The following is a 26,837-nucleotide window of genomic DNA, read 5'->3' on the forward strand; positions in this document are numbered from 1 at the left end:
TGGAGCCGCTTGTTGAATTGTCTCATTCTGAATCAGATAGCCTTTCAAATGCATGAAATGTAGGACACAGCTGGTGGCTCTCTATTTTCTGTTTCTGCCAAACATGAGTCTTCTTCTGGAGTTGGGAGCTACAGTTTATGTGTGGAAAACTTCAAATTTGCATTGCTGATAAAGTGACATTGGGAAAACTTGAACGCAGAACGATGGATGTACATGCTCCCACTTCACCATTGATTTCACCCAGAAAAGATCAAGATTACAAGGACTTTGTGTTGCAAAGTGCCTCTGGGCAAAGTATATTGTTCCCTAAACAATGTGTATAGTCGACAGATAATACATCCAGTAAATTCAGCAAAATATCAGAATAGAACTCACAGCCAGATGTGACAAATGTTCTGAGAATGTCATAAATTAATTGTACTAATCTGATCCATCTCTAGAATTTGGGGAGATAGGTTGAACCAGGTGCATGTCAAATGCAAACCTTTCATAGTCAATTTATTTCACAGTAGTGAAGGCCTGCTGACATTAACTGTCAAGCTCAAAATCTTTCGTTCAGCTATCTGCCCACTGCTGAGTGCTTTTGCTTTGGATAGTGTGCTTAAGGATGTAGTAAATTTAAAATCTGACTTTGAAGGCCCTCAGAATTTCAGCATGCCCACCCAAGGTTTCAGCAGATTTATCCAATGGATGAATTCAGCCCACAGTCTGTTCAGATTTAGCTGATTTCAGTTAGAATAGCAGGTTGTGAACTACACACAGTGTTGATAACTGTAATGAATGGTAAATAAGAACTGTAACTCTTTCCCTGGTAACTTACATTCTGAAAGAGAAGTGATATTGTCTAACTAGCTTTCTTTTGTACTGGTTGTTATGTTGTGATGGACTCTAATGGCAGATGGACGTCAAAGGAAAACAGATGTTGCCACAGCTGTTTTTCCTTAATGACAGAATATTCTGTCAACACTCCTTGATGGAAGGATAATATGAAAAGTGGACATATTGTAGAGGTGGTGGAATCTCTATTATTCATCAAACAATACTTGTAAAAAGGAAAATGTGTGCAAAGTACACAGAGCAAGGTCTAACAAACAACTAGTGAATGCTGTCTTCTGGTGATATTATCTGAGGTAGGGATTTCTTCTCTAGATCTGGCTTTTCTTCAAATAGTGTCAATGGGTCCTTCTTGTTTGTCTGATCAAGCAAAGTCAATGTCATTAAAAATCCTATCTGGAAGATGTCACAGCATCAGAATTCCTGTTGAAGTAGTAGCTCAGCCATCATGTTTACTCCTTAACTTGGAATGTATTAATTTAGAATTCCCTGCAAAGGACTGTGAGAACAGCTGAGAGGATCATAGTTGTCTCCCTACCTTCCATCTATTTATCAGGAGCACTGCGTATGCAGGGCCTTAGTATTATTAACGATCCCACCCATTCATCCAGCATCCTCTTTGACTTTCTATCATCGGGCAGGAGACTCCGATGCATAAAAACAAGAATGGTCAAGATGGAAAACAGTTTCTTCCCTCAGGCCATTAGGCTTCTGAACTCACTGCCACATCACATTCAAAATGACATTGGTTAAATTTGTTCTGTACCTTACAATATTTAATTTATATACTTTAGTTTGTTTATTTATATGTAATCCATCTGTAGATTTTATTGTTATTTTCATAAGTTACTGTGTGTTATGTGTACTGCAGTGGTTCAGAGAAACATTGTCTCATTTGACAGTATATGCATGTATATAGTTAAATGACAATAAACTTGACTTGATTTAACTGTTTGGTATTCATCAAATAACACAGTTAAAAATTACTCCTTATATTGATAGATAAGAAAGGACAGTTCCTTAAATATATAGAAAATACTATAAACTTTGATGTGTAACCCTACTTTAGTTTTTATGGAAAAATTATCATTTAGTAGTCATCCTAATTGTCCTGAGGAAAAATAGTACTGAGAGTCCTGGGTGAGGCTTTCAGTGTCCATCTCTCCCACTGACCAAGCTTCCCAAGGCCTAAAGAAGATAATTGCCAGTTTGGGTCTCTATCCAGCAGTGAGCAAAGCATCAGGGGGGATAAACCTACAGCCTCATCAGTCTACCTATTACATACACATCTAATTACAGTGATTCGGTATAGAGGGAAATCAGAAGCACAAAATTCCTGTGAAAGCAAAATCCAACTGAGAACATCTTAACTTTTGATATGCAGCACTACAATTGCTATGTAACTGTCACTTTGGCTAGCAGCTTAATCTAGGGGAAGACAGCCCTCGGCCTAGCCAAACTTAAGAAATCCTGTTTGGGTGGATGCTGCGCGATGTGTCCCCTGTTACAAATCAGTACCATGAAATAAAAAACAGTATATAATATATGATTAAGCAAGTGAATTTTATAATTCTTAATTTGATTATATGGTTAGCAAAGAAACAAACAAAAAGAAAAAGGGCCCATTCTCATGAAACTGTCTATTGCGCAATGTTGGAGCTCACTGATAAGACTGTTCGTCCACAATTGATCTCCTCTGAATGCTGCTGACCTTCAGACCCTCACTCCAAGTCCACTCCATCTGGCGGTCTACCAAATCTCTCCATTCTCGTCTTCTCTCTTCATCTCTCCCTGGCAAAAGACCGCGAAATCCCTGCTCCCAAAGAAAGAACAACACCACTTCAAGTCAAAATTAGCAGTGAAACCTTACAGCGTGTTACACTCTCCCCCGTCAAATTTAGTCATGTCCTCATGATGTTGAGATAATTTGCCAACCCTTCCTGCAGAACACAAAGCCAATCCAGGTGTAAAAGGCAGTGACGTAGCTCCCAAACACGGTAGGGGTCACACTCTGTTTCCCTGGTGCTACGTAGGACAGCCTATCTGGTGGTCTCCTAATTCTCTGAGACCTCCGTATCCCCTCATCTAACTCTTCAGGTTCTGTCACTACTGGGGATACTTCCGGTCTACCTGGCAAGGCCTCCCCTGACCTATCACTCGTGCCCACCTGCAACCTGGAGCCCTCGGTCGCGTGGCCAAACCCCACTTCATCCCTTGCAGGGTCCCGCCGCAATCCAGGTTGTCCACAGATTACCCCTCCCCCCCACTTCACCTGACTCAGCGGGAGAAGGGCTGGAAAACTCTTCCTTGGTCAATGGGGAGTTAGCAAAAGGCAACACATACCATAAATCCAGGTCCTCATCCTCTGAATCAGTATCCTTCTCAGGAGTGGGGGCTGGCCTACCCTCTCCTGCTGTGTGCCCCGCATTGCCACAGGATCTCCTTACTAGGTGTAGGCTCCAAGTCGGGCTCTGGGTCTACCTGTACCTCTTGTCCCAGGAGCAGCAGGTGGTTCTGATGGAGAATCTTGACAGGATCCATTCCCATCCTTTGGTTTCACCCAGAAAACTGGTAGGTTTGACATTTGACTCTCCACCACATAGGGTGTAGCCACCCCACGGTCCGCCAACTTATGTTTCCTAGGTAGCCCTAAATTCCTTATGAGGAGCAGGTCTCTCAGCAGAAGTTGGGAGAACCTCACCTTTCGACCATACCTCCTCTTATTTCCTTGATTCTGTTTGTCAGCCACAACACCAGCTAATTCATGAGCCCTTTTCAACTTGCTTCTCATGTCAGACTCGTACTTCAGATAAGTCTTCAGTGGTAAGTCGCCCTCATCAGTCCCAAAACAAAGGTCAATTGGCAACCTCGCCTCGTGTCCAAACATCAGATTGTATGGTGAGTACCTGGTAGCTTCATTTCGTGTACAGTTGTAACTGTGGACCAGATGACCAATATGTTGACTCCACCTGCTCTTCTTGCTGATCTCCAAGGTCCCAAGCATGTCTAGTAAGGTCCAATTAAACCTCTTGGACTGGGGATCACCCTGCAGATGATAGGGCATGGTCCTCGACTTCTCAACTCCAAGCACACCCAGTAATTCGTGGATGAGTCTGCTCTCGAAATCCCATCCCTGATCAGAATGTATCTGCCTGGGAAGTTCATAATAAATGAAATACTTCTCCCACAACACTTTGGCCAATGTGGATGCCCTCTGGTCCTCGGTAGGAAAAGCCTGAGTATGTCTAGTGTAGTGGTACGTGATGACTAAGACATTCGCCATGTTGTTGGCATCAGGTTCTATTGACAGGAAATCCATACACACCAGGTCCAGGAGCAAGTGGGACAAGAGAGCTGCCCGCATAGGTAGCATCTTCTGCCATATGCATCGAATGCACAACTTGCAGTATTGTTCAACCTCAGATTTCTTCCGGGGCCAGTAAAACAGGTCTTTGAGAAATCCATAGGTCTTCTCAACCCCCAAATGTCCAGCATCATCATGAAGTGACTTCAACGCAATCCTCCGAGACTTCTCCAGCAGAACCAGTTGGCAATGCCGAGGTCTGTCCGGGGATGACGTGACCCGGTATAGGATCTGGTTCTGCAACTCCAACCGAGGCCATTCTCTCAATAATGGAGGCACCGCCGCTTGTTTCATCTTCTCTGCCCAGCCGTATCTCTCTTTTTGACTGCTGACCAAATGATACCGATGCCCTGGTCGTCTCATTGAGCAGCTGCCACTTCTGCAGAACTCAATTCCAGCAGCTGATTTGTCTCCAGAGCAGTCAGGTTACAGTAAACTTGGGGAATGGCGTCATCAGAAGCTCCTAATTGATCCACGACTCGATCTTGTCCCTTCTTTCCCTCTGCTTTCTACTGTACTGGTCAGGGACGGTGCACCTGTTCAGACTCTCAGAGTCTTATAGTCCACACACCTCCATACCTTCCCATTCTTCATTCAGACCACTACTGTTGGGGATGCATAGGGGCTTCGGGTCTCAGTGATGATCCCAGTTTCCTTTAACCTACACAAATGTTGCCGATCGACTTCCGCCTCTGCAGGGGCCAGCCTCCACGACCGCTCTTTAAACGGGGTGTCCGTGGTCACCCGGATAGTGTGATGAGTGCTCTTGGAACAACCCACATCAAACTCGTCAGTGGAAAATACAACCTTCCAGTTTCAACATCTTCTCTACCAACCTCCTCTTCCAACCCACAGGAACTGGAGAGTCTCTGAAGTTGAATGACTCAGCGGTCAACTTTCCCCCTTTTTCCAATAGTTTCTCCCCAGCTTGCCTCACAGGGATACTAGACATTACTGTCACCGGGAACAGATGTGCCAGGGGCACCCCCGCTTGAAGATGATATCCCTCTTCGTAGCATTCCTGACAATCACTGCAATCCTGCTTGCCTGCACAAACAGGGGTTTCTGCAATTCGGGCCTCACCGGTATTACCGCAGTAAATCCTGACTCTCCCTCGTGGTCTTCCAGAGTGTCCACTAAGTGAGTCTTGCCCTCAGGCACTCCAGGTAATTTGGGGGTCCCCATCATTCTCGCTACTTCCCCGGGCCATACCACCATTGGCTTCGACTGGGTGAACCACACAGCCCCTCGTCTAAATTTGGTCTCCAGCCCAATGCAGCCACACATTTCCTCAAAAGCAGCTCAAAACACCAGGTGCACAGACAATGTTCCTAGAAAGCTCTCACCAGCCTTTTCCTTGTAGGCCCCCATGAGCCTCCTCACAAGAGGGGTGTTAGTCCCCATCAGAATTGAAACGCCACCTTTCTCAACAGAGTCCGGACAAACCAGTGCTAATGTGTCAGGGACCTCAGACACTCCCACATCAGGCTCCGAGAACTCCAACTTCACTGACAAATAACCATCATACAGATAATCACTAGGACTAAGCCCCCAGATCTCCAGTGTCCTGATTGGGGTCAATGGTAACTGCTTCAGATTCCAGCTGTAAAACAACATGACCTGCAACTGGTGTCGAGTATGGCTTTGGCATAAATACCCTCTATCCGTAGTGACACACTGGAGCGTGGCCCCACTAAGCCTTCAGGAATTGGGCCTTTCGCTTTCCAGGAGTTCCTTGGTGTATTGCTGGGAACGTGTTCCCCCAGAGACACCAGGCCATTCCCTCACTGGGTCTCCTCTAAGTTTTCCCATCGACGCTCTCTCTGCTTTGGTACCTGGGGGCTCACTCTCCTTCTGGCGTGACACCTGCTGCCAGCAGCCCTCCGCATCATTCGTCCTCTTGGGGATCCGCCCCCCCCATCAGCTCCATTATATAGGGGGTAGTCACACCTGCTGATAACAGCTGACATAGCTCCATTCTCAACTCTGCCATAACCTCCTCTACCACTCCCCAGGGTAGGCTATCCATGGTTATTTCATCACATCGGACCACTACCGAGGACTGGACCTCGCTGTCGGAGGCCCCCCGTATCTCCGACACATTGTCCTCTTCCCGTACTTCTCTGATCAGCTCAACAAAAGATAAAGGTACTGTCGGAGACCCCAAGCAATCAGGTTCTGTGACTGGGCACCCCTGGCTATCTGGTCCACTCTTAACTGATCTACATCAGCCGCCTGGATGACCCCTCTGTGCTGCAAGCAATTTAGCTGCCTCTCCAGCTGAAGAATATAAGCAGCAAGCTTCTCCTGACGCATGTTCTGAAACCCCAGCATGAGCTCCATTGGCCTTCCTGTTGGTCCAAAAGCATTGTCCAGTGCTTGCATATAATTGACAACTGTCACTAAGGGATACCGCAACCGACTGCTCTCATAACATCAGCAGCCCATCCAGTCAAACTCTCAATCGATCTCTGTCGCTTTACGTCATCAGAGCACTGCCACTCATCCAACCACTGAGAGGTCTGCTCCGTCCAAGCCTCATAATCCTCTTCCCCTTTAGGGGTGGGCATTATTCCAGAGAATAGGCAGAGCCAACCACAGCTGGGACTTTGAACTTGGGCATTTTTACAATTATTCGCCAGAGAGGTAAGGACGGATACTAACTCAGAATTCTCACTCTTCACTGGGGGACGTGGACTAATTAGACACTCCAAACTTGACCACTCTTTCTCCTCACTCCTCAGAAATGATAGAACCCTGTCTTTGAAATCTTCGCCTTCAGTTACCGTTACATCAGCACTGGTTTGCATTAAAACAAGAGCTTTGCCCAACATTTTATCAAACCTCTGCCCCACAATCACAACTTTAACAGTACTTAACAGGTGAATTAACAATTCATCCAGAGTACAAATACCTACCCCAGAGGTTCAATCACACAGCATCCAACAAGATCAATCCCGGATGAGCCCCCACAATTGTAACTCCTGCTTTGGCTAGCAGCTTAATCTAGGTGAAGACAGCCCTCAACCCAGCCAAACTTAAGAAATCTTGTTTGGGTGGATGCTGCATGATGTGTCCCCTGTTACAAATCAGTACCACGAAATAACAAACAGCACGCAATATACAATTAAACAATTGAGCTTTATAATTCTTAATTTGACTATATGGTTAGCAAAGAAACAAAAATAGAAAAGGGCCCATTCTCATGAAACAGTCTAATGCACAACGTTGGAGCTCACTGATAAGGCCATTCGTCTACAATCAAGTGTCGTTGACCTTCGGACCCTCGCTCCAAGTCCACTCCACCTGGCAGTCTACCAAATCTCTCCATTCATGTCTTCTTTCTTTATCTCTCCCTGGCAAAAGACCAGGAAATCCCTGCTCCTAGACCCACAAGAAAGAACAACACCCGTCTTATTGGATAGCCCCACATTCCAAAGCCCCATTATCTCTAGTCATAACCCAAACAACGCTGCTACAGAGAAACCATTACATTTGCAGTGAAACCTTACAGTGTGTTACAGTTATATAAGGAATGGGCTCCTCAGGATAGTGATTGGGATTCGACATTCTTCAAAGCGTTTCCTTCAATTTTCCTCTTTTCTGTTCCAGCATTCTTCCTGATCTGTCAGCGTATGTTCATCTGAATGATTGGAACGGATCATGTAAATTCTTCACCAACAATTTACTTAATAGCAACTTTGCATTAGTCTTCACTGTGGAGAACTCCTGCAATATGTTAGAAGTTCACGAGTGTCAGGGGGCAGAAGTGAGTTTAGTAGCTATTAGTAGGGAAAAGGTGCTTAGGAAACTGATCAGTCACATGCACCAAATAAACTACACTCCAGGATTATAAAGAGGCAGCAGATGAGATTGCAGAGGCATTAGTAATGATCTTTCAAGAATCATTAGATTCTAAAACGGTTGGAGGGGACTGGATAATTGCAAAAGTCACTCCATTCCTTAAGAAGGTGCAAATGAATGGAAATTATAGGCCAGTTAGCCTGACTTTGGTGGTTGATAAGATATTGGAGTCTATCATTAAGTATAAGGTTTTGGGGCAGTTGGAGATACATGATAAAATAGGACAAAGTCAGTATGGATTCCTCAAGGGTAAGTCTTGCCAGACAAATCTGTTGGAATTCTTTGAGGAAATAACAGGCCAGATACACAAAAAAATTAAGTAAATGTTGTTTACCTGGATTTTCAGAAACCTTTAACCACATGTGAGACTGCTAAACAAGATTAGAGCCCATGATATTACATGAAAGGTACAAACATGGATAGAAGATTGGTTGACTGGCAGAAGATAATCAGTGGGAACAAAGGAGGCCTTTTCTGGTTGGCTGCCAGCGACTAGAAATGTTGCACAAAGGTCGGTGTTGGAACCGTTTCTTTTCACCTATAATTGGATAACAGAATTGATGGCTGTTTGGTCAAGTTTGTAGACAATACAAAGATAGGTGGGGTGGGGGGTCAGATAGTATTAAGCAAGCAGGGAGTCTGCAGAAGGACTTAGGTTAGGAAAATGACCAAAGTAGTGGCAGATGGAATATAATGCATGGTATACACTTTGGTAGAATGAATCGAGGGGTAGGCTCTTTACAGAACAGGGAGAAAATTCAGAAATCAGAGGTGCATAGAGCCTTGGGAACCCTAAAGGTTAGCTTGCAGATTGAGTTAGTACTAAGGAAGGCAAATGCAATGTTAGTATTCATTTTGAGAGGATTAGAATATTAAAAAACAAGGATGCAATGCTAAGGTTTATAAGGCATTGCTCAGACAGCCCTTGGAGTATTGTGAACAATTTTAAGCCCTGCATCTAATAAAGGATGTGTTGGCATTGGAGAGGGTACAGAGGGGGTTTGAAAGAATTATCCTGGGAATGAAAGGGTTAATGCAAGAGGAGTATTTGATGGCTTTGTGTGTGTACTCACTAGAGTTTAGAAGAATGGGGGGGGGGGGATTCTCACTGAAACCTATTGAACATTGAAAGGCCTAGATAGAGTGGATGTGGAAAGGATGTTTCCTATAGTGGGGAGTCTAGGGCCAGAGGGCACAGCCTCAGAATATAGGATGTTCCTTTAGAACAGAGATGAGGAGGAATTTCCTTAGCCAGTGAGTGGTGAATCTAAGGAATTAATTGTCATAGATGGCTGTGGAGGCCAAGTCATTAGGTATATTTAAAGTGGAGGTTGATAGATTCTTGATTAATGAGGGAATCAAAGGTTATGGGGAGATGGCAGGAAAATGAGGTTGAGAGGGATAACAGATCAGTCAGGATGAAATGGTGGAGAAGATTCAATGGGCTTAATGGTCTAATTCTGCTGCTATGTCTTATAGTCTAATATATATATAAAAGAAAAGAATATTATTATATTAAATATATATACACATACAGTACATAGCACAATAGTCATGACAATCCTTCCCACAGGAGACAAATCATTGTAACCACTGAGGGGTTTCCTGCTGTCCACCAGGGTCCTCCTCAACCAGCTTTGCCAAAGACTGACAGACTGCGCCCACACTGCAGGTGGATCACATCCATCTGAAAGCAGAGTAGACATCATCCACACTGCATTGCAGCTTCACAGAATTGCAAAGGGCAGCATCAAACCCTCTCCATGGCTGTTCTTGACTCCCTCAATGATGAACAATTATAAAGTATCCTTCTCATATTTGCCTCAGAAGTACACCTCCATTTTACATCTCCTCCAAGATGGCATGGAAGCCATGATATTATTATTATCATTATTTCTTTATTTATTCATCTACAGGATGTGGGCATCACCAGCTAAGCCAGCATTTATTACCCATCCCTAGCTGCCCTTGAGAAGGTGGTGATGAGCTGCCTTTTTGAACTGCTGCAGTTCCTGAGGTGTAGGTACACCCATAGTGCCATTAGGGAGGGAATTCCATGATTTTGACCCAGGAACAGCGATACGTTTCCAAGTCAGGATGGTGAGTGACTTGGAGTGGGATTTCCAGGTGGTGGTGTTCCCGGGTATCTGTTGTTCTCGTCCTTCTAGATGGTAGTGGTTGTGGGTCTGGAAGGTAATGCCTTAGGAAAAGGGTTTCCTAATGTTCGCAAAAGGGTTCATTCACCTCATATTCGGTCTCAGAACAAACTGTTGGTAAGCTGATACATCTCATTGCCTAAACATTTTGGTCAATTATTCACATCATAGTATTGTCCATCATCATTAATAAGTTCCATGCTACAATGAAACTAATAACAGGCACATCACCTCCTCTCCAGAACCAAGGTCATGTCAACCTCTGTCAGTGATCTATAGTATATAAACAACACTGATGTCTGTGCATGGTCAGAGACTGAACTCGAAGTTATCATTGACCCATTAACCGAAGCTATGAAAGGATAGGTCTTACATTTAACATTTGAGAAGTAAATTTAATGGTAGATAATGCCACCCCTCTGAAACTGCTCACTCATCTGGCCAATCAAGTGTTATCAAGACTCCATTACAGTACATACAGAGTCAATGAATTACATATTGAACTCATTGGCCACCTCAGAGTTCACTAAATAGAAGCAAATCATCCTCAGTCCTAAGGGATAAGCTGTAGGAGCAAAAGGAGTCATAAGAATAATCATGGAACAGAGAAAGAATAACTGTAGAAAAAGCTGAATAGTCTGTGCCTTTGGAAAAAGACGGAAGGGTAATCTTAGACTAATCCAGCTATACGTCTATTTCAGTGTAATTCTGCACCTACACTGAAATGCCACTTTAAAACTGATACAGTTGTCTGCTGGAGTTCCAATTCATTTCAGTAACTTCTGTTCAGTAGTTCCACGTTGTATCACCTGGATCAATGGTCTTCCTGGTGTCCTTGACCAATACTTATTTCTTTACCTAAAACACTAAAATGGTGATCCAATTATTTCTGATTGCCTGTCATAAGACCTTTGAAAATCATATACTCAGTAGGGTACAGGCATGAAACCACAAGTATTTCACTGACTATCTAGCATCTTAGGACTTCCTAAACTTGTGGAAGGTGCTGTGCAAATATACAAGCTGTATTGTTTTTCTTTTATAAATTCCTGCTAAATCTATCAGATACGAACAGAAGTTTTTCAATCAAGTTTGTCGCTGATGTATTGTAATTTTAGAAGCAACTTTTATTTTATTTTTGCTGTTTGAGTGAATATTTTGAATTCTTCATTTCTTTTAAGAGTTTATAAAGTAAATAATTTCACAGAATGTATTATTCAAAGTGATTTAGTGGTTCATTTGAGCTTTTGTTTTGGAGAACCTTTCAGCAGCTGTTCAAATTGATAGCTAATAAGAGAAATCTGTTCTGTTAATAATTACCCTTAATTACCCAAGTCAGAATTTTACCATGAAGGTTTCTATGGTCTGCTGAGGCCTATTCAAAGTCAGCCAACTTTGAAATTCTTTTTAAGTCTCAGTTTCATTTTCTGCCTTTTAGTGCAAGATATTATTTTTAGTATAATCTTTTATTTTGGCTGGGGACAATAATGAAAGCTGTCCAATAACTTCTGATTTATGGTATTCAAGAGTTGCTTTCCACAGTCTGAGGATTATATTCCAGAAATTCCAGTGTAGCAGCTGACATCTAGTCTATAAACCCAGTGAAAGCTGGTTCTGACTTTCAATTTTGCCTTAGTTGAATACAGTTCTGGCTATTACTCCAAGCAGAATTCACACAACTAATGTTAAAATAATTGATAAGATTTGGAGAAGTACAGAAGACTAGAAGTAATTGCAGTGTATGTTCACAGATTCAGGACAGCTAGACAGGATGGTTAAAAGAAAGATCAGACACATGTCTTTGATACATATGAGAACCCAGAATAATGCTGGTCCTGGTACAGAACATTAGTCAGACTGCTGACTATTAATGCGGATGCCCAGAATTACAATCCAGAGACCTAATTTAAATCCTACCATGGCAGTAATAAAATTGCTCATGTCTTAAATACTCTTATAACATGGGAGGCCATTCTAGCCAAGGAGTCTCTTAGAGAAATCCCATCAATCCTATGCAGTCACTTATTTTACTGTACCGTATCTCTCTCTAATGCCCATTATTGTTTAAAATAAAACAATACACATCTTTCCCTCTACCCCCCTCCCCACTTTCTGCTGTCTGCAAGATCACTCTCTACATGACTCCTTTGTCCATTTGTCCATCCCCACTGATCTCCCTCCTGGCACTTATCCTTGCAAGCTGAACAAATGCTTCACCCGCCCCTACACCTTCTCCCTCACTACCATTCAGGGCTCCAAACAGCCCTTTCAGGTGAGGCGACACTTCACCCGTGAGTCTGTTGGGGTCATATACTGCGTTTCGTGCTCCCAGTGTGGCCTCTTGTATATCGATGAGACTTGACGTTGTTCAGGAGACCGCTTCGCTGAGCATCTATGGTCCATCTGCCAGAACAAGCGGGATCCCCCAGTGGCCACCCATTTAAATTCCACTTCCCATTCCCATTCCGATATGTCCATCCATGGCCTCCTCCACTGTCGGGATAAGGCCACACTTAGGTTGGAGGAACAACACCTTATATTCCATTTGGGGAGCTTCCAACCTGATGGCATGAACATCAATTTCTCAAACTTCCAGTAATGCCCCCACCTCCCTCCTTCACTATTTCTCATCCCCTTGTCCCTCTCTTTGCCCCACATTGTCTCCCTCTGGTGCTCCTCCACACCTCCCCCTTTCTTCTTTCACATCATCCCTCCCCCTCCAAGTTTCGCCTATCATCTGGTGTTTCTCTTTACCTTCCCCCCGCCTCTCAATTCTACTCCTCAGCTTTTTTTCTCCAGTCCTGCCGAAGGTTTTGGCCCGAAAAGTTGACTGTATTTTTTTTCATAGATGCTGCCTGGCCTGCTGAGTTCCTCCAGCATTTTGTGTGTATGGGTTTAATCAATCTTGCCCCTGACATTCCTGCCAGTAGCCCATTCACCCACCTCCTCATCTTTGGGATTTGAGAAGCAACTGGTGCACCCAAAGGAGACCCACACAGTTACAGAATAAACAAAGTATATTCTCCTCATAGACAACAACAGAACTCAGGATTTAACCTGGGTCACAGGAGTTGTGAAATGTTTTGCAACTGTGCTACCAATTTAAAATCTGTTAGTAATTTGGAATTTCCAGTCTTGGTATTAATGACCACAAATAAAATGACGTTGTCATCTGATTTATTATTCTTCTTGGAAGGAAACCTGCCTTTCTTACTTGCTCTGGCCTCTATGTAACTCCTGGACCAGACCATTTTCTTTCTCTTAAAAATATCCCTGTACTGTTCTAGCAAGTCAATCTTCTCAACAAGAAGTTATAGATGGGCAATAAATGTTTGCATTGCCAGTAATTACCAGACCCTATAAAAGACATAATAAAAATGCTATCTCAGATGATCTTTCTTCATTTCGTGACATCATGTGCCAATGATTTCCAGGAGTTACTGTGGAGTCCCAGGGGCTTTGGGAGCATTCCAGAATTGTTCCCTGTAGTTGGGATGCCATTCTGATCAAAGCATCAGCTTCAAGAGTCTGAGCTAGTGCCAAACTCAAAATCATAGAATATAGAAGAGAATGGGCTATACACTTAAGATCCAAAAGTTAATGTTCTCTACCCACATGTCCCTGCGACACCCATTGGAAATACATGTCTACATTGTCATCCTGAAGTACACAGACAACACTTCCCAAATCATGGGACCCAACTGGCAATAAAGGCAGCTATCGGTGATGGTATTCACCATTCCATGCTGAGTGGCAGCATAGCCTCGATAATCTGAAAAAGGAGTATGTGAAGATCTAGACCTCCAGTAATCCTTACCCTCCTGCATGCTCCTAAGGTGTGGATCACTTTCAGTAGACATTTCAAAGCACCAGAATGATATGATTGTTCCTGTAAGATTTTCCAAATCCACTGACAGGATACGTGTTGGCATCCTCTGCTGCCAACATGTCCAGCACTGAGACCCTAATTATATCATATTGTCAGTTCTGGTGTGTTTATTGCCGATATTATCCATTATTTAATTGTATGAGAGAGTAACCCAGAAGTTTAACAATAGTTCTCTCACATTGAGCCAGATGTTTGCTTCACTGCTATTTGAGTCCTTATGTGCCCTTCATAGAAGTGCCTGAGGAGTGCTTACGTTTTGCATGCACAGTTGTAAACTCAAATCCTACTTTTGCAGCATAATAGTTTGATTGTGAGTGACCACGTCTGCATCTGTAAAATACTGAAGCAAGAGACAAGCAGTCACCTCTACTTTCTCCCTGGAAATCTTCAACGCTGCTGTCAGTCCTGATCCCTCCCCCCTTATAAATCATCACAGAAAGCCTTACATTGTTGTATGCCACTAGCCATGTGCAAGGCTCTTGGCGAAAAGTGGTTTGAAAAGGGAACATAGTGAGTTAGAACTCCAGAAATAAGCAAGTTCCCACTAAATTCCAGATCCCAACTGGGTTAACATCCTGATTTGGTGTGCAGCAACTATTTCAAGATTGTGGCAATGATCTCATTTCACAATGTGTGTGGAAGGACATGCCTGACAAATCTTTTATGGGTTCCTCGGAGAGGTAACTAGGGGGAGAGATGAAGTTAGCACAGTGGATGTTGTATATATGGGCTTCAGTAAGGCCTTTAAGATGGCATGACCAATGTCATGTGTCAGCTTATTGATGGTTCAAATGACAAGAAATTCGACTTAAAATATTACTAATACACTTTTTTAAAAGTTAATTGTGGTAAACTATGACCGCAAGCAATGAAGATGCGAGTGAAGGCAAAGGGAATTCGAGAGATGAGCCATGCTGGTGCGCTGCAAAATCAATACAGATGGATGGAGTTGGAGTGAGCAATTCAGGGAGGAGGAGTTGAGGCAGAGGATTTTTGATACCCGTCCAAGTAAGCTGGGCACGAGTTTGGATCGCTCTAAGTGCTGAGTTGATTTGGAGAGGTCGAGAATGGCTTCTTTGGCAGTGAAATCTAGGCCCGAAGCAAATTTCTGGGTGGCATGTTCTAGGCCCGGAGTGATTTGCTGAGGCAAAGCCCCGGTCCTAACGTAAAGTATGATCCGCTGTTTGGATAATTTAAATGCCGGTCCAGATAGACTAGAAGGGCAGGGTGTCAAGAGTCAGGATGATTTTGCTCACTCTCTCACGATGTTCACTCCTCTTTCCATGATGCTGAGGCTGTCGGACTGCCCTGGCTGCTGTGCTTCACGTCTGCAAGCTTTGTAGCTACTTGCTCTGCTAATATGATGATCCAATACCAAGTCCTAGGTCTACTCCAGGCTGCTCTAGGAATCTGAATCTAAGGACTCATTTTGGTTCAGAATGCTGTTGTTGCTTGCTTCTATTGTTTACATGATTTGTGGGTTTTTTTCCTCTTCCTGGTTCACTTTGTGCTGCCTGTAAGCAGACAAATTTCAAGGTTATATAGTTTGTACATTTCTTTGAAAATAAATGTCCTTTGAATCCTTGACAAGGTCCCACGCGACAGGCTGATCTGGAAGGATAGGATTGCATCGGATTCATCGGGGGTGGTCTAGCAACGTGGGTTCAAAATTGGCTCAATCATAGGAAGCACAGGTGATAACTAAAGATTGATTCTCCAGCTGGAGGCCTGTGACTAGTGTGGTGCTTCATGGGTCAGTCTTGGGACCTTTTTTATTAATTATTTCTGTAACTGTCCCTCAATGAACATGGCACAATTTGCAAGTTTGCTGATGATAACAAATTAGGGGGTCTCATTCAAAGTGAAGCAGTTAGGTGCGTGGGCAAATGGAGTTCAAAGTGTGAGGTGATGCATTTTGGACAGTCAAACCAAAGTAGGGCTTATAAAGTGAGTGACAGGGCACTGACATGTGTTGTGGGACAGAGGGATCTGGGAGTGCAAATACACAATTTTAAACTGAGAGGTTTGTGAGCATGTGGAATGAGCTGCCAGATGAGGTGGTTGAAGTAGGTAGAACTGCAACTTTGGAGAGGCATTTGGATAGGTACATGGGGTGGGTGGGGGGGGGGGGGAGGTTGGAGGGATATGGGTTGAATCCAGGCAACTCAGACTAGCAGGGGGGATGCTGTGGTTGCCATGGACCTGTTGAGCCAAAGGGCCTATTTCTATGGTTCAAATAAACTTTAGTATTCCTTAAATTAGCCTACTTGACTCCTAAACACAGTGTTAACTTATGCCTTATTTTAAGCTATTGGAATCCACTTTGTCTGAAGATCATCAGCACTAAGACCTATAAACGCACATCTGAAGGTTACATTAACTCAGATATTTAGAGAAGTGGATGCAATCTCTCGAAATGTCAAGCCCTCGTATTCTAAGTGGATCAGCATGATGGGCAATACAGGTTTTGTAATTGAAGATATGGATGTGCAATGTTCTGTGCTGAATATGAAATGCCGAGGGGAGAAATCTGTATTATGGACTAAATAACATTAATGGAGAGCAGTCCAGTGAACCCTGATCCTGACATTCGACATCTGTTCTCCCATCCTGAAGCAACAATCACTTTCCTTGTCTCTTTCTCCTTTCTCACCAGCTCACATTCCTTCTTTATAACATTGTCAAGCAATGATCTTTTACCATTTTCCCCCATTATTTTCTATTTAATTATATTACATTTTTAATTTGAATTATAATTATCTTCTTATTGTTTTCCATCTTCCTCGTGCTGCTCCCATCTTATTCCAGTAACAAGCACATTTTGCCAAAGCCTCTCATTGAATGCAGGCAAGGGAATCTAGTTGATGTGCACAAAATCATTAAAGGTATGGATAGAGTTCTGAAAACCAGAAGGCTTGGTTTAAGAAAAGGGGGTGGCAGATTTAGAGATGATCTCTGGAGCAATATTTTCACTAAATAATGGCTGTAATATAGATTGCACTCTCTGTGAGGTTGATGGAGGGGGAGACTGACTAAATTTTTCTGGAGTCGCCAAGGCAGGAAGGCCTGGAAAATGGGATTAATATAGATGAGTGCTTGATGATTGATCTGGACATGATGACCTAAAGGTTTGGTTTCTGTGCTGTATCATCCCATGACATAAAACTCCTCTCCTGCTACTTCTGTGATATATTGAGGATGTTCTATGCTCTAAGCAGAAACTCTTCTTTTTTCAGCATTCATCTTAAAACATAGCGTAATTGGGATCCTCTGACCTGAGTCATGAGGAATCAAATTTCATGAAGATAAGAGTCAGACAGCAGGAACGATTGTGTTGTTTGGGCTGAGCAGACACCCAGACCAGCGGCTTCTCCACAGAAAGCACTAAAGTGAATATGTTATCCCATGGATGGTAATTTGTAATTGAAATGGGCCATTGCTCATGCTAATTATTGGACATATTTCTACCGTTAATTACGAAATAAGCAAAGCATCTAATTACACTTTTAGGAATAATATCAAAACTTTTTCAGTTAGGCAGCTGCTTCAGAGACCTGTTTGTATCAGTTGAGTGCATTTAGAGCGGATGATTGTTCTGGAAGTTACTAAGTAAAAGTCCAGATAAAAGGTTCAACTAAAAGTGTATCAGTCTGACTTCAACAGGAAGGAACTTACTGAGACTTTGCATTGCTGTGAGTGATGCCCTTACGTAGGGCTGGACAACAGCCATTGTGCTCGGCTGTATTTCCATTGCTTGGATTTCTAATAACTCTATCTTCTGCCAATGTTCAGGAGTTCAATTGTTTAAACCCCTAAAAAGAACAAGGCGAATGAGAAACTACAATTTCTAATGGATCTGCTGTCCTCTGTATCAATGTGACAGAATCTGAACAGTCAGTTTACAGGAATGTGGTGCTTCAAAGTAACAAACCACCATCAAATTAAAAGCAAGTATATATTTCACTGTACAAGATACGTTAGAGGATGAACAATCTGGTAAAAAGGGAACGGTTATGGGAGGAATTGTTACCTGCAGCAAGACATGTATAAAATAAGCAGCAAAATCAAAGTGGAGATGGGAATTCCCAGCCGGATCAATTGAACAGCGAGTTAAAGATGAGACAGAGCCGCCTGAGGGGTCAATGCGGTGTCTGTACAGTTTAAGCTGACTCCTCAGTTTGAGGGAAAATGCAGACTCAACACCAGAGACAAAAGCAGCTCCCACTGCAGTGATGGCTAAAGGTAGTGAGTAAGTCACAGATGTTTTATGTAACAAAAAAAAAGACAAGCAGAGCGCAGGCCTTATGCATTTTTCCTTCCCTTCGTGTCTCTCTAATAGCATTCATTGACAAAGGAGTTAACTATTTTGCATTTAAGGCAGGATTTCTGAGAACTAATTTGTTTCTGGATGAGAAAATAGGTTTAAGTAAACACTACTCTTAGTGCCCGGCCTATTAAAGCATTTGACGTCTTATGGAGATTTCACAGAATAACGAGTAGAAGCAATGCATGATGCAGAGCAGACACTTTGGGAGAGCAAAGTTTACTGATGTGATTGAGCAAAGGGCATCCCCAACCCCACCTCCCCTATGACAAAAAATTATATCCAGGAGCTACTAAGTAAGAAGAGGCTAGAGACTACATGGACTTTAGCTGCTTCTGTTTAGCAATAATACGTTACTAACTACATTTTCATACAAGATCAAATTTTACTCTTTTGTCAAGAATTTGCTTTTGGCTGTGATGTATGTTTTACAGCTGAAATGTCATTGGATTAGAATAGTTAACATGAATTCAGTACGTGGGCCAAATTTGGTTTAACTGTGGCCAGTAAGTCCAGGGACACAGCTGGTCACAGGCTAATCCCCAAACTGCTGTAAGTAATGGACTCACAGAGTGAGAAATGCTGACACATTGATGAGTGCATTTTGTCACTGGACTCTACATGAAATCCAGTGGCAGAGCCCAGCGGCACTGGGGCATTATGCTGGGGAATCTGCCTCTTTGACCCAATGCCAAACAAGCCTGGCATATGAACAGAGACCCCAAACAATTGAATGGTGATTCCAGTCTGAAGATTAGAAAGGAAAAGGTATTTATTTCTGTAAAAGAAAATCTGCAGATGCTGTAGTGGATTCTGGTGAAAGATGATCTCCTAAAATGTTAATTGTTTCTTTCTCCACAGTTACTGTCTGACCTGCTGAGTATTTCCAGCACATTTTGTTTATAAATTGTCTTTTTTTTATAACCTATATAAGGTTCTAATTATTTCCTAACCTTTTAATGCACTTTAAAGATCTTTATATTATACAATAATTTTAAATATAAGTTCAGATGAGTAGGAACTGTTGGTAACAAGTTAAGTAGGTGGGTCTGATACCAGATGGTTTGCAACATAAATTTGGGAGTGAAGATTTCTCTAACATTTCCGAAGAGCTTTTCATGTCCTCTGGTATCCTGAGGTCCTTTAAACTTAATGAATTATGACTTGAAGAGTCATCATGTTTGTAACCAGGAACCAGACATTGGAACCTGATACTTTTTGTGATTTTGAGATACTTTTTGTGATGTGAGATATTGAGTTCTCCTCAGGGCCTTTAATTAATATTTATGTCATAGAGGATCAGAAGTGGAGAGAGTGAGCAATTTCAAGTTCCTGGGTGTCAAGATCTCTGAAGATCTAAGCTGGTCCCAACTTATCAGTGCAGCTATAAAGAAGGCAACGGAATGGCTATATTTCATTAGGAGTTTGAAGAGATTTGGCTTGTCAACTAAAGCACTTTAAAACGTCTAAAGATGTACCATGGAGAACTTTCTGACAGGTTGCATCTCTCTCTGATATGGGGGGGGGGGGGGGTTACTGCACAGGACTGAAAGCAGCGACAGAAAGTTGTAAAGTTAGTCAGCTCCATCTTGAGTACCAGCTTCAATAGAACCCAAGATATCTTCAGAAAGGAGACAATCATTATTAAAGACCCCCATCAACCAGGACATGCCCTGTTCTCTTTGTTACCTTCAGGTAGGAGGTACAGAAGTCTGAAGAGAAACACTCAGCAATTGAGGAACAGCTTCTTCCCCTCTGCCATCCGATACCTAAATGGACATTGAACCCATGAACACTACCTCACTTATATTTTATATAAATTATTTCTGTTTTTGCACTACATTTCATCTGTTCAATATACTTACCTGTATATATACTTGGTTCCAAGGTTGTCAAGCTGAGGAGTGGCAGTGGGGACAAGCTCCCACTACCCACTACCTGATAGTGCTCCTCACAGCATGCGTCTCAATTAACCTCTGAAAACGAAGTCCAACTCCTGGCCTTCTAGTGTGGCTTGGCCTCTAAGCCCGGCGGAACTGTTTCTACTGACAGGAGAAGGGGCGAAGGCGGGTCCTGGCGCTTTAAAACCAGTGCTTCGGGTAGATGGAGCTCGTCAGCCTGGGAAGGCAGGCCATCTAAGAGAGGGAAAACTCTGATTTCAAATCTCCGCTGCCTTGCGGCCATACCCACTTATGGGAAAGGCTTCGGGAGTAAACCCTGAGGACAAATCCAGAGCTGGAGTCCCTAAGGCAGTCCGACGTTGCCTTCAACCTCGCTCTGGCAACTCCTCCGACACTGGTGCCAAGCTGTATCAGCCCTTGCCCTTCCCTTGGACAACAACGGTGGTGTGGAGAGGGGAGACTTGCTGCTTGGGCAACTGCCGGTCTCCCATACAACCTTACCCAGGCCTGCACCCTGGAGAGGACACTTAGACTTTCCAGGTGCAGACCCATGGTCTTGCGAGACTAACAGATGGCATCCATATATACTTACTGTAATTGATTTACTTATTTATTTGTCTTTCTATATTATTATGTATTGCATTGAACTGCTGCTGCTAAGTTAACAAATTTCATGACACACGCTGGTGATAATAAACCTGATTCTGACCAATATTTTGGATGAGGTAACTATGTGTGTAGACACTGAAAAGAACTCAATTAAAATATTCTTACTCATATTTTTCCTTTTCCATCTGAGAGGGCTTCAGCTCAATGCCTTCTCTGATCCACTGATATCCTTTGACAATGCACCATCTATTCAGCATCATCTTGAAGCACCATGTTAGATTTTCAGATCTCAAAACTGACAAGCTTCATTCAGTTGTGCTTCTAAAAATAAATGTATTTGATCTATCTTGTTCTAATGAAAAATCAAGAGGTTAGATTTGAAAGCAAATTCTGATGTAAAGTTGAATTTATTTGTGCAAAGGGAGCATTTTGACTTTCAGGTGGCTGACCTCACCTCTCATCACACTTTAGTGACTTTGTCCTTAGTGCATTTCATGAAATGAACACCAGCCGCTCCTCCGGACCAGGATGCAACCATCAAAAGGAATTGTAAATTGTGGGAGGATACAGGAAGGGTCACAAGGAGTGCAGACCCAGTGTTACAGCAGTTCTGTGTAATATTGGGGGTCCCGAGTATCACTTCTGTATCTCTAGGGCTCACAGAAATATTTCAGTACTTTTCTTTAGGAGAAGTTAAAGAGGTGGTCACGAGAAGACTTGCAGGACAACTTTTATGACATGTTCTCAGCAAAGCAGCTGGCTAGCAACGGTGAGACAACAAGCAGCAGTTCCACTGTGGGAGTACATATGCTTCATCCAAAGCAGCTGTGGTTTATGTTCCATGGTCCGAATGACACTACCCCCAGGACAACACTCAAGCAATTTTAGTAGCCTTGCAAATGGCAGCACTGCTGTGAACCCATTTAAACTTTGTGATGAACTGAATCTTCATTGAAAAATCAGATCACACTCCACGCCCCTCCAGAGGCTGAGACACTCATCAGATACTGTTTGATATTCACATGAAACTTAAGTTCCCCAAACCAACATTTAGCATAATGACCAATCTCCTATCACTGCATTTTTGTTTTTACTGCCAAATCTCCATCTCCCTTGAAAGCATAATTCCCAAATAGCATTGACTTCTATTGACAGTTATTGAGATGTTTAACCTCCCTCTTCAGCAGTCTGAGGTACCCACTTGCTTCTAGCAGGCTTCAATTGGCTAAGAAGAACATGGTAACCTGTCTCAGTGACTATCACCCAGTAGCACTTACATCCACAGTGATGAAGTGTTTCGAGAGATTGGTGATGAAACACATCAACTCCTGCTTGACAAGCAACTTGGATCTGTTCCAATTTGACTACCAGAGTAACGAGTCCACAGCAGATGCCAGCTCCCTGGCTCTTCATTCAACCCTGGAACATCTCAGTAGCAAAGATGCATACATCAGGATGCTCTTTATCAACTACATTTCAGCACTAACTGCCATCATCCTCTCAAAGCTAATCAAAAAGCTTCAAGTCCTTGGCCGTAATATTTCTTAGTGCAATTAGATCCTCAATTTCCTCATTTGCATACCCAGTCAGTTTGTATTGGCAACATCTCCTCCACAATCTCCATCATAGATGCACCACAAGGCTGTGTGCTTGGCCCCTTGCTCTACTTCCTTTGTAGAGTCACAGTTGTGACTGTGTGGCTAGGCACAGCTCCAGTGCCATATTCAAGTTTGCTGACATAATCACTTTTGTAGGTCTAATCAAAAGTGGGGAAAATGAAAATCTGGCTGAGTAGTATCATAGCAACAATCTCTTACTCAATGTCAGCAAGACCAAGGAGATGATTATTGACTTCAGGAGGAGGAAACCAGAGGTCCATGAGCCAGTCTTCATCGGAAGAACAGAGGTGGAGAGGGTCAGCAACTTTAAATTCCTTGGTGTTATTATTTCAGAGGACGTGTCCTGGGCCCAGCGTGCATATGCAATTACAAAGAAAGCAAGGCAGCAACTCCACTTCCTTAGGAGTTTGCAGAGATTCAGCATGACATAAAACATTAACAAACTTCTATAGATGTGTAGTGGAGAGTATATTGACTGGCTACATCATCGCCTGGTATGGAAACACCAATGCCCTTGAACAGAAAATCCTACAAAAATATATAAAAGATATGGCTCAGTGCATCACAGGTGAAACCCACCCCACCAGTGAGCACATTTACACAAAATGCTGTTCTAGGAAAGCAACATCCCTCATCAGGGACCCCCACAACCCAGAACATGCTCTCTTCTCACTGCTCCCATCAGGGAGAAGGTACAGGAGACTCAGGACTCACATCACCAGATTCAGGAATAGCTACTACCCCTCCAGAATCAGGCTCATGAACAAAAGGAGATAACTTCTCTCAGCTTCATTAGCCCCAACATTGAAATGTTCCCACAACCTACAGCCTCACTTTCAAGGACTCTTCATCTCATGTTCTCAATATTTATTGTTTATGTATTTATTATTATTATTATGATTATTATTATTGCTCTTTCTTTTTGTATTTGCACAGTTTGTGACTTTTGCACACTGGTTGAATGCACAAGTTGGTGCAGTCTTTCATTGATTCTATTTTGATTATTATTCTATAATGGAGTTATTGAGTATGCCTGCAAGAAAAAGAATCACAGGGTTGTATATGGTCATATACACGTACTTTGGTAATAAATTTGCTTTTAACTTTGACTGAAGTCTTGCACATACCCAAAGGAACCACAGTTATTTGTACGTTGTCCATTTTAGCCCCCTGAAAACATCCAGATCTATACAATCAACCATGAGAAAAACAGCCACAAAGTCCATAATACTGATAAATAATTCCAAGGACAAGAGTGTAAATCAACTTTAGATTTTAATAGACTTTTGTAAAGTAAAAAGGCCTTCTTTAAAAAATAACACAAAACTCTAGCCCATATTTATACATAGATTCAAAAGTTCTCCATTTTTTCATCCGTTGAATTTAGGACTTTTTAAACAAATATTTACATTATGTACACACACTAGTTGTAGATACACAAACATAACTAAGGCCACTGATTAATGGCATTGAAGCAAATATTCTATAGAAGCAGAATTGCCAATACCACCATCCCATGACAAGACACTTAAAAGACAAAGAAATAGAAGCCGAATGAAGATTTTGTTCACTTTGATTACTCTTCAACTGAGTTTTGATCAAGTGTTGCCCTATTCAGATTGGATTTTAAAAGTTGTGGCTTTATGTATTAACATTACTGGTGGGTTTTATGTTTAGTAGCAGCCCACTTAAAGCTCCAGATATTTACGTATGTAACTTGCCCCATATTTTTCCAAATTCCACAAATGGAGCTTTGCTTCCAGAGGAACATTCTCCAACATGTTCAGTTTCTTGTAATAAATGCTCTGGCATCTTGCTTGTGAAACAGTGGATTACTATTTCGTTCAAAGGAAAAGCAAAGAAGACTTAGAACAGTGCAAAGATTATAAAGACATTCAAATCCAAATTCTGAAATAGGCTGAATGGAAAGCCAATTATTTTTTTGAGATACGGCGCGGAATGGGCCTTTCCAGTCCTTCAAGCCGGACTTGCCCCCAGCGACTCAGACAACCCCGATTTTACTCTATCCTATCCTGGGACAATTTATAAAGAGCAATCAGCCCAACCAGTACGTCTTTGGACTGTGGGAAGAAACTGGAGAGCCTGGGGAAACCCACGCATTCCTCGGGGAGAATGCACAGAGATTCTTTACAGAGGATACCAGAATTGAACTCCAACGCCCCAAGCTGTAATAGCGTCATGTTAACCGCTACACTACCATGGCGCCCAGCAGAGATCATGGGGTAATAAGGGAGCTTGTGCATAAGAGTGTAGTTTCAACAAGAGTATGGAAACTAGCAAGTGTAAATACTTTCAGGTTTTTGCGAGCATGCTTATATGTTCAGTATTTGGATTGTATGTGCCAGAAATAATAAACACTCCAATTTTCACTGTGGTCTCCTTAAGTTGCAATGAATTGCATCATAAATAACAAAAATATACAAAGTTATCAGTTGAGTTCAATTCAGTTGAATGACCCAGAATGTTTACTTGGACTAGTCATGTGGCAGAACATCAGTCATTGATCCTGTGTCAATAACCTCTATTGAGCGCTGTTTAATTTTGGTTAAAAGATCTTCATAAGCACCTACATGGAGCCATGTGATCTATATACCATACATTATGTTTGGAATGTTCTACTAGGATATTGAACCAGTTGTATCATTTGAATTTGAAATCAATTTTATTGTGGAATACACTTGCTCTGCAAAAAGGCGATGTCCTGATATGAAACTATTTTACATATTTATTATTTAACCAAAAAGGCCTTTCACAAAGTGAAACTGAGTGCATGTTCTTAATTGTTCACAAGGGGCAATAAATCACTCCCCTTCCTTTCCAAGTGTCCTTCACACACAAGCTTGCTCTGTAATAACAATTGTTGCATTAGACAATTAATCAGTCCCACAGTTGCCTTGCACAACGAGGTTAGCAGTACAGTCACAGACGTTCTCACTGGACAATGAATCAATCCTCCAAAATCCTTTCAGGGATTCCTTCACAATTTGATTTCTCACGTACCGTATCGCAGCAGTGGCATATGTTTCACCAGCCTTTCCTGCCAATAGCCACACAGCAGTTTCAGTCAGATTCAATCTCACATTGATTCTCGTGTGTTTCTTTGGCTGCTTCATAAATCCTCTTAAAATCTTTGTAACGCGGTGCACACCCAAGCCACGCCTCTCCAAAGTGGATGTGGCCTGTGAAAATGAAACTCCCAACTCCTTGCTTGACACCACACTTCAAGAATGTCCTCACTTCCCCAAACGATTTTCCGTACTTCCCTATCGGGTGGAAGAGCGTGTACTTCTGTCTATAAATTTTGGTGGTGCCCACGTTTACAACGGATTCCTGGTGTTCTCTGTCGTGAATCACACTCCGGATATGACCTCGCACCACTGGAGAAATAAAGGGAAACATCAACATTTTTGCAAACAGTACACACAAATGCCTAAGACAGAAGACAAAGTCCATCACATTGATCTGAACTGAAATTCAGTGGAGTAGGTCAACCTTAGAGTCATTTCTACTTATCCTTGATCTATCTTATCTCACTCCTGAATGACGAGAATGAAAAAAAATTAGGGAGTGGTACAATGACTTGTTAACAGTCAGTCATCATTTTACACTATTGCACAAACAAGATCTACACAGTTGTGTTTGCAAAAACATCCTAAAATAAAAAGCATCAGGTTTTTATTGTTTTTGGAAACATTAACTTCAGACAATAAAAGCATGTGACAAAAATTGTATGTATGTACTGTACATTCTATAATAAAACCTTTTGATATCCAGTGTGTGTGAAATCAGTAAAATTTGATAGAACTGTACATATTCCACATATTGTGTCTTTGAACACCATTTTTAAAAGATTCACTTTACTTGTCATACGTACATTGAAATATACAGTGAAATGTGTTTTTACTAAACAATTCTACAATGAGTTATTACGACATCGAGTAAAGACTTTGAAGGAAGGTAAGTATGTCTTACAATCATGGAGTTAATTACATAACAGGAAGAGGCCATTTTGCCCAGTCTCCAGCAGCATTTAAAACTAATCGTTTGAAGCTGAAATACAAGGAGTAAATCCCTAATCTCATACACTCAGGAGGAGATGGGATTCTGGGAGCCTCGGGCATTTATGCCCATTGGGTACTGGTCTTTCTGGTGTTTGGTGCTCGGCCATTACTGAAAACCGTGTTCAGTATACTGAAGAGGAGATTGGTAAAGAAGGGTGCTAACAACAGAGGAGCTCCACCCATTAGCAAACTTCC

At 42.3% G+C, this 26,837-nt stretch overlaps 1 protein-coding gene across 1 annotated transcript in view; it reads right to left on the reverse strand.

Annotated features, from left to right (window-relative positions):
* Positions 1–23,818: 23,818 nt before the first annotated feature.
* metrn (meteorin, glial cell differentiation regulator) overlaps positions 23,819–26,837 on the reverse strand; it is a 43,007-nt gene continuing 39,988 nt past the window's right edge. Inside the window, exon 4 of the mRNA XM_073060766.1 lies at positions 23,819–25,958. Coding sequence (XP_072916867.1) covers positions 25,642–25,958 — 317 coding nt within the window. The 3' untranslated portion in view covers positions 23,819–25,641. The remainder of the gene's footprint in view (positions 25,959–26,837) is intronic.

Source organism: Hemitrygon akajei, chromosome 11 (genome assembly GCF_048418815.1).
Source record: "Hemitrygon akajei chromosome 11, sHemAka1.3, whole genome shotgun sequence".
NCBI classification, from domain to species: domain Eukaryota; kingdom Metazoa; phylum Chordata; class Chondrichthyes; order Myliobatiformes; family Dasyatidae; genus Hemitrygon; species Hemitrygon akajei.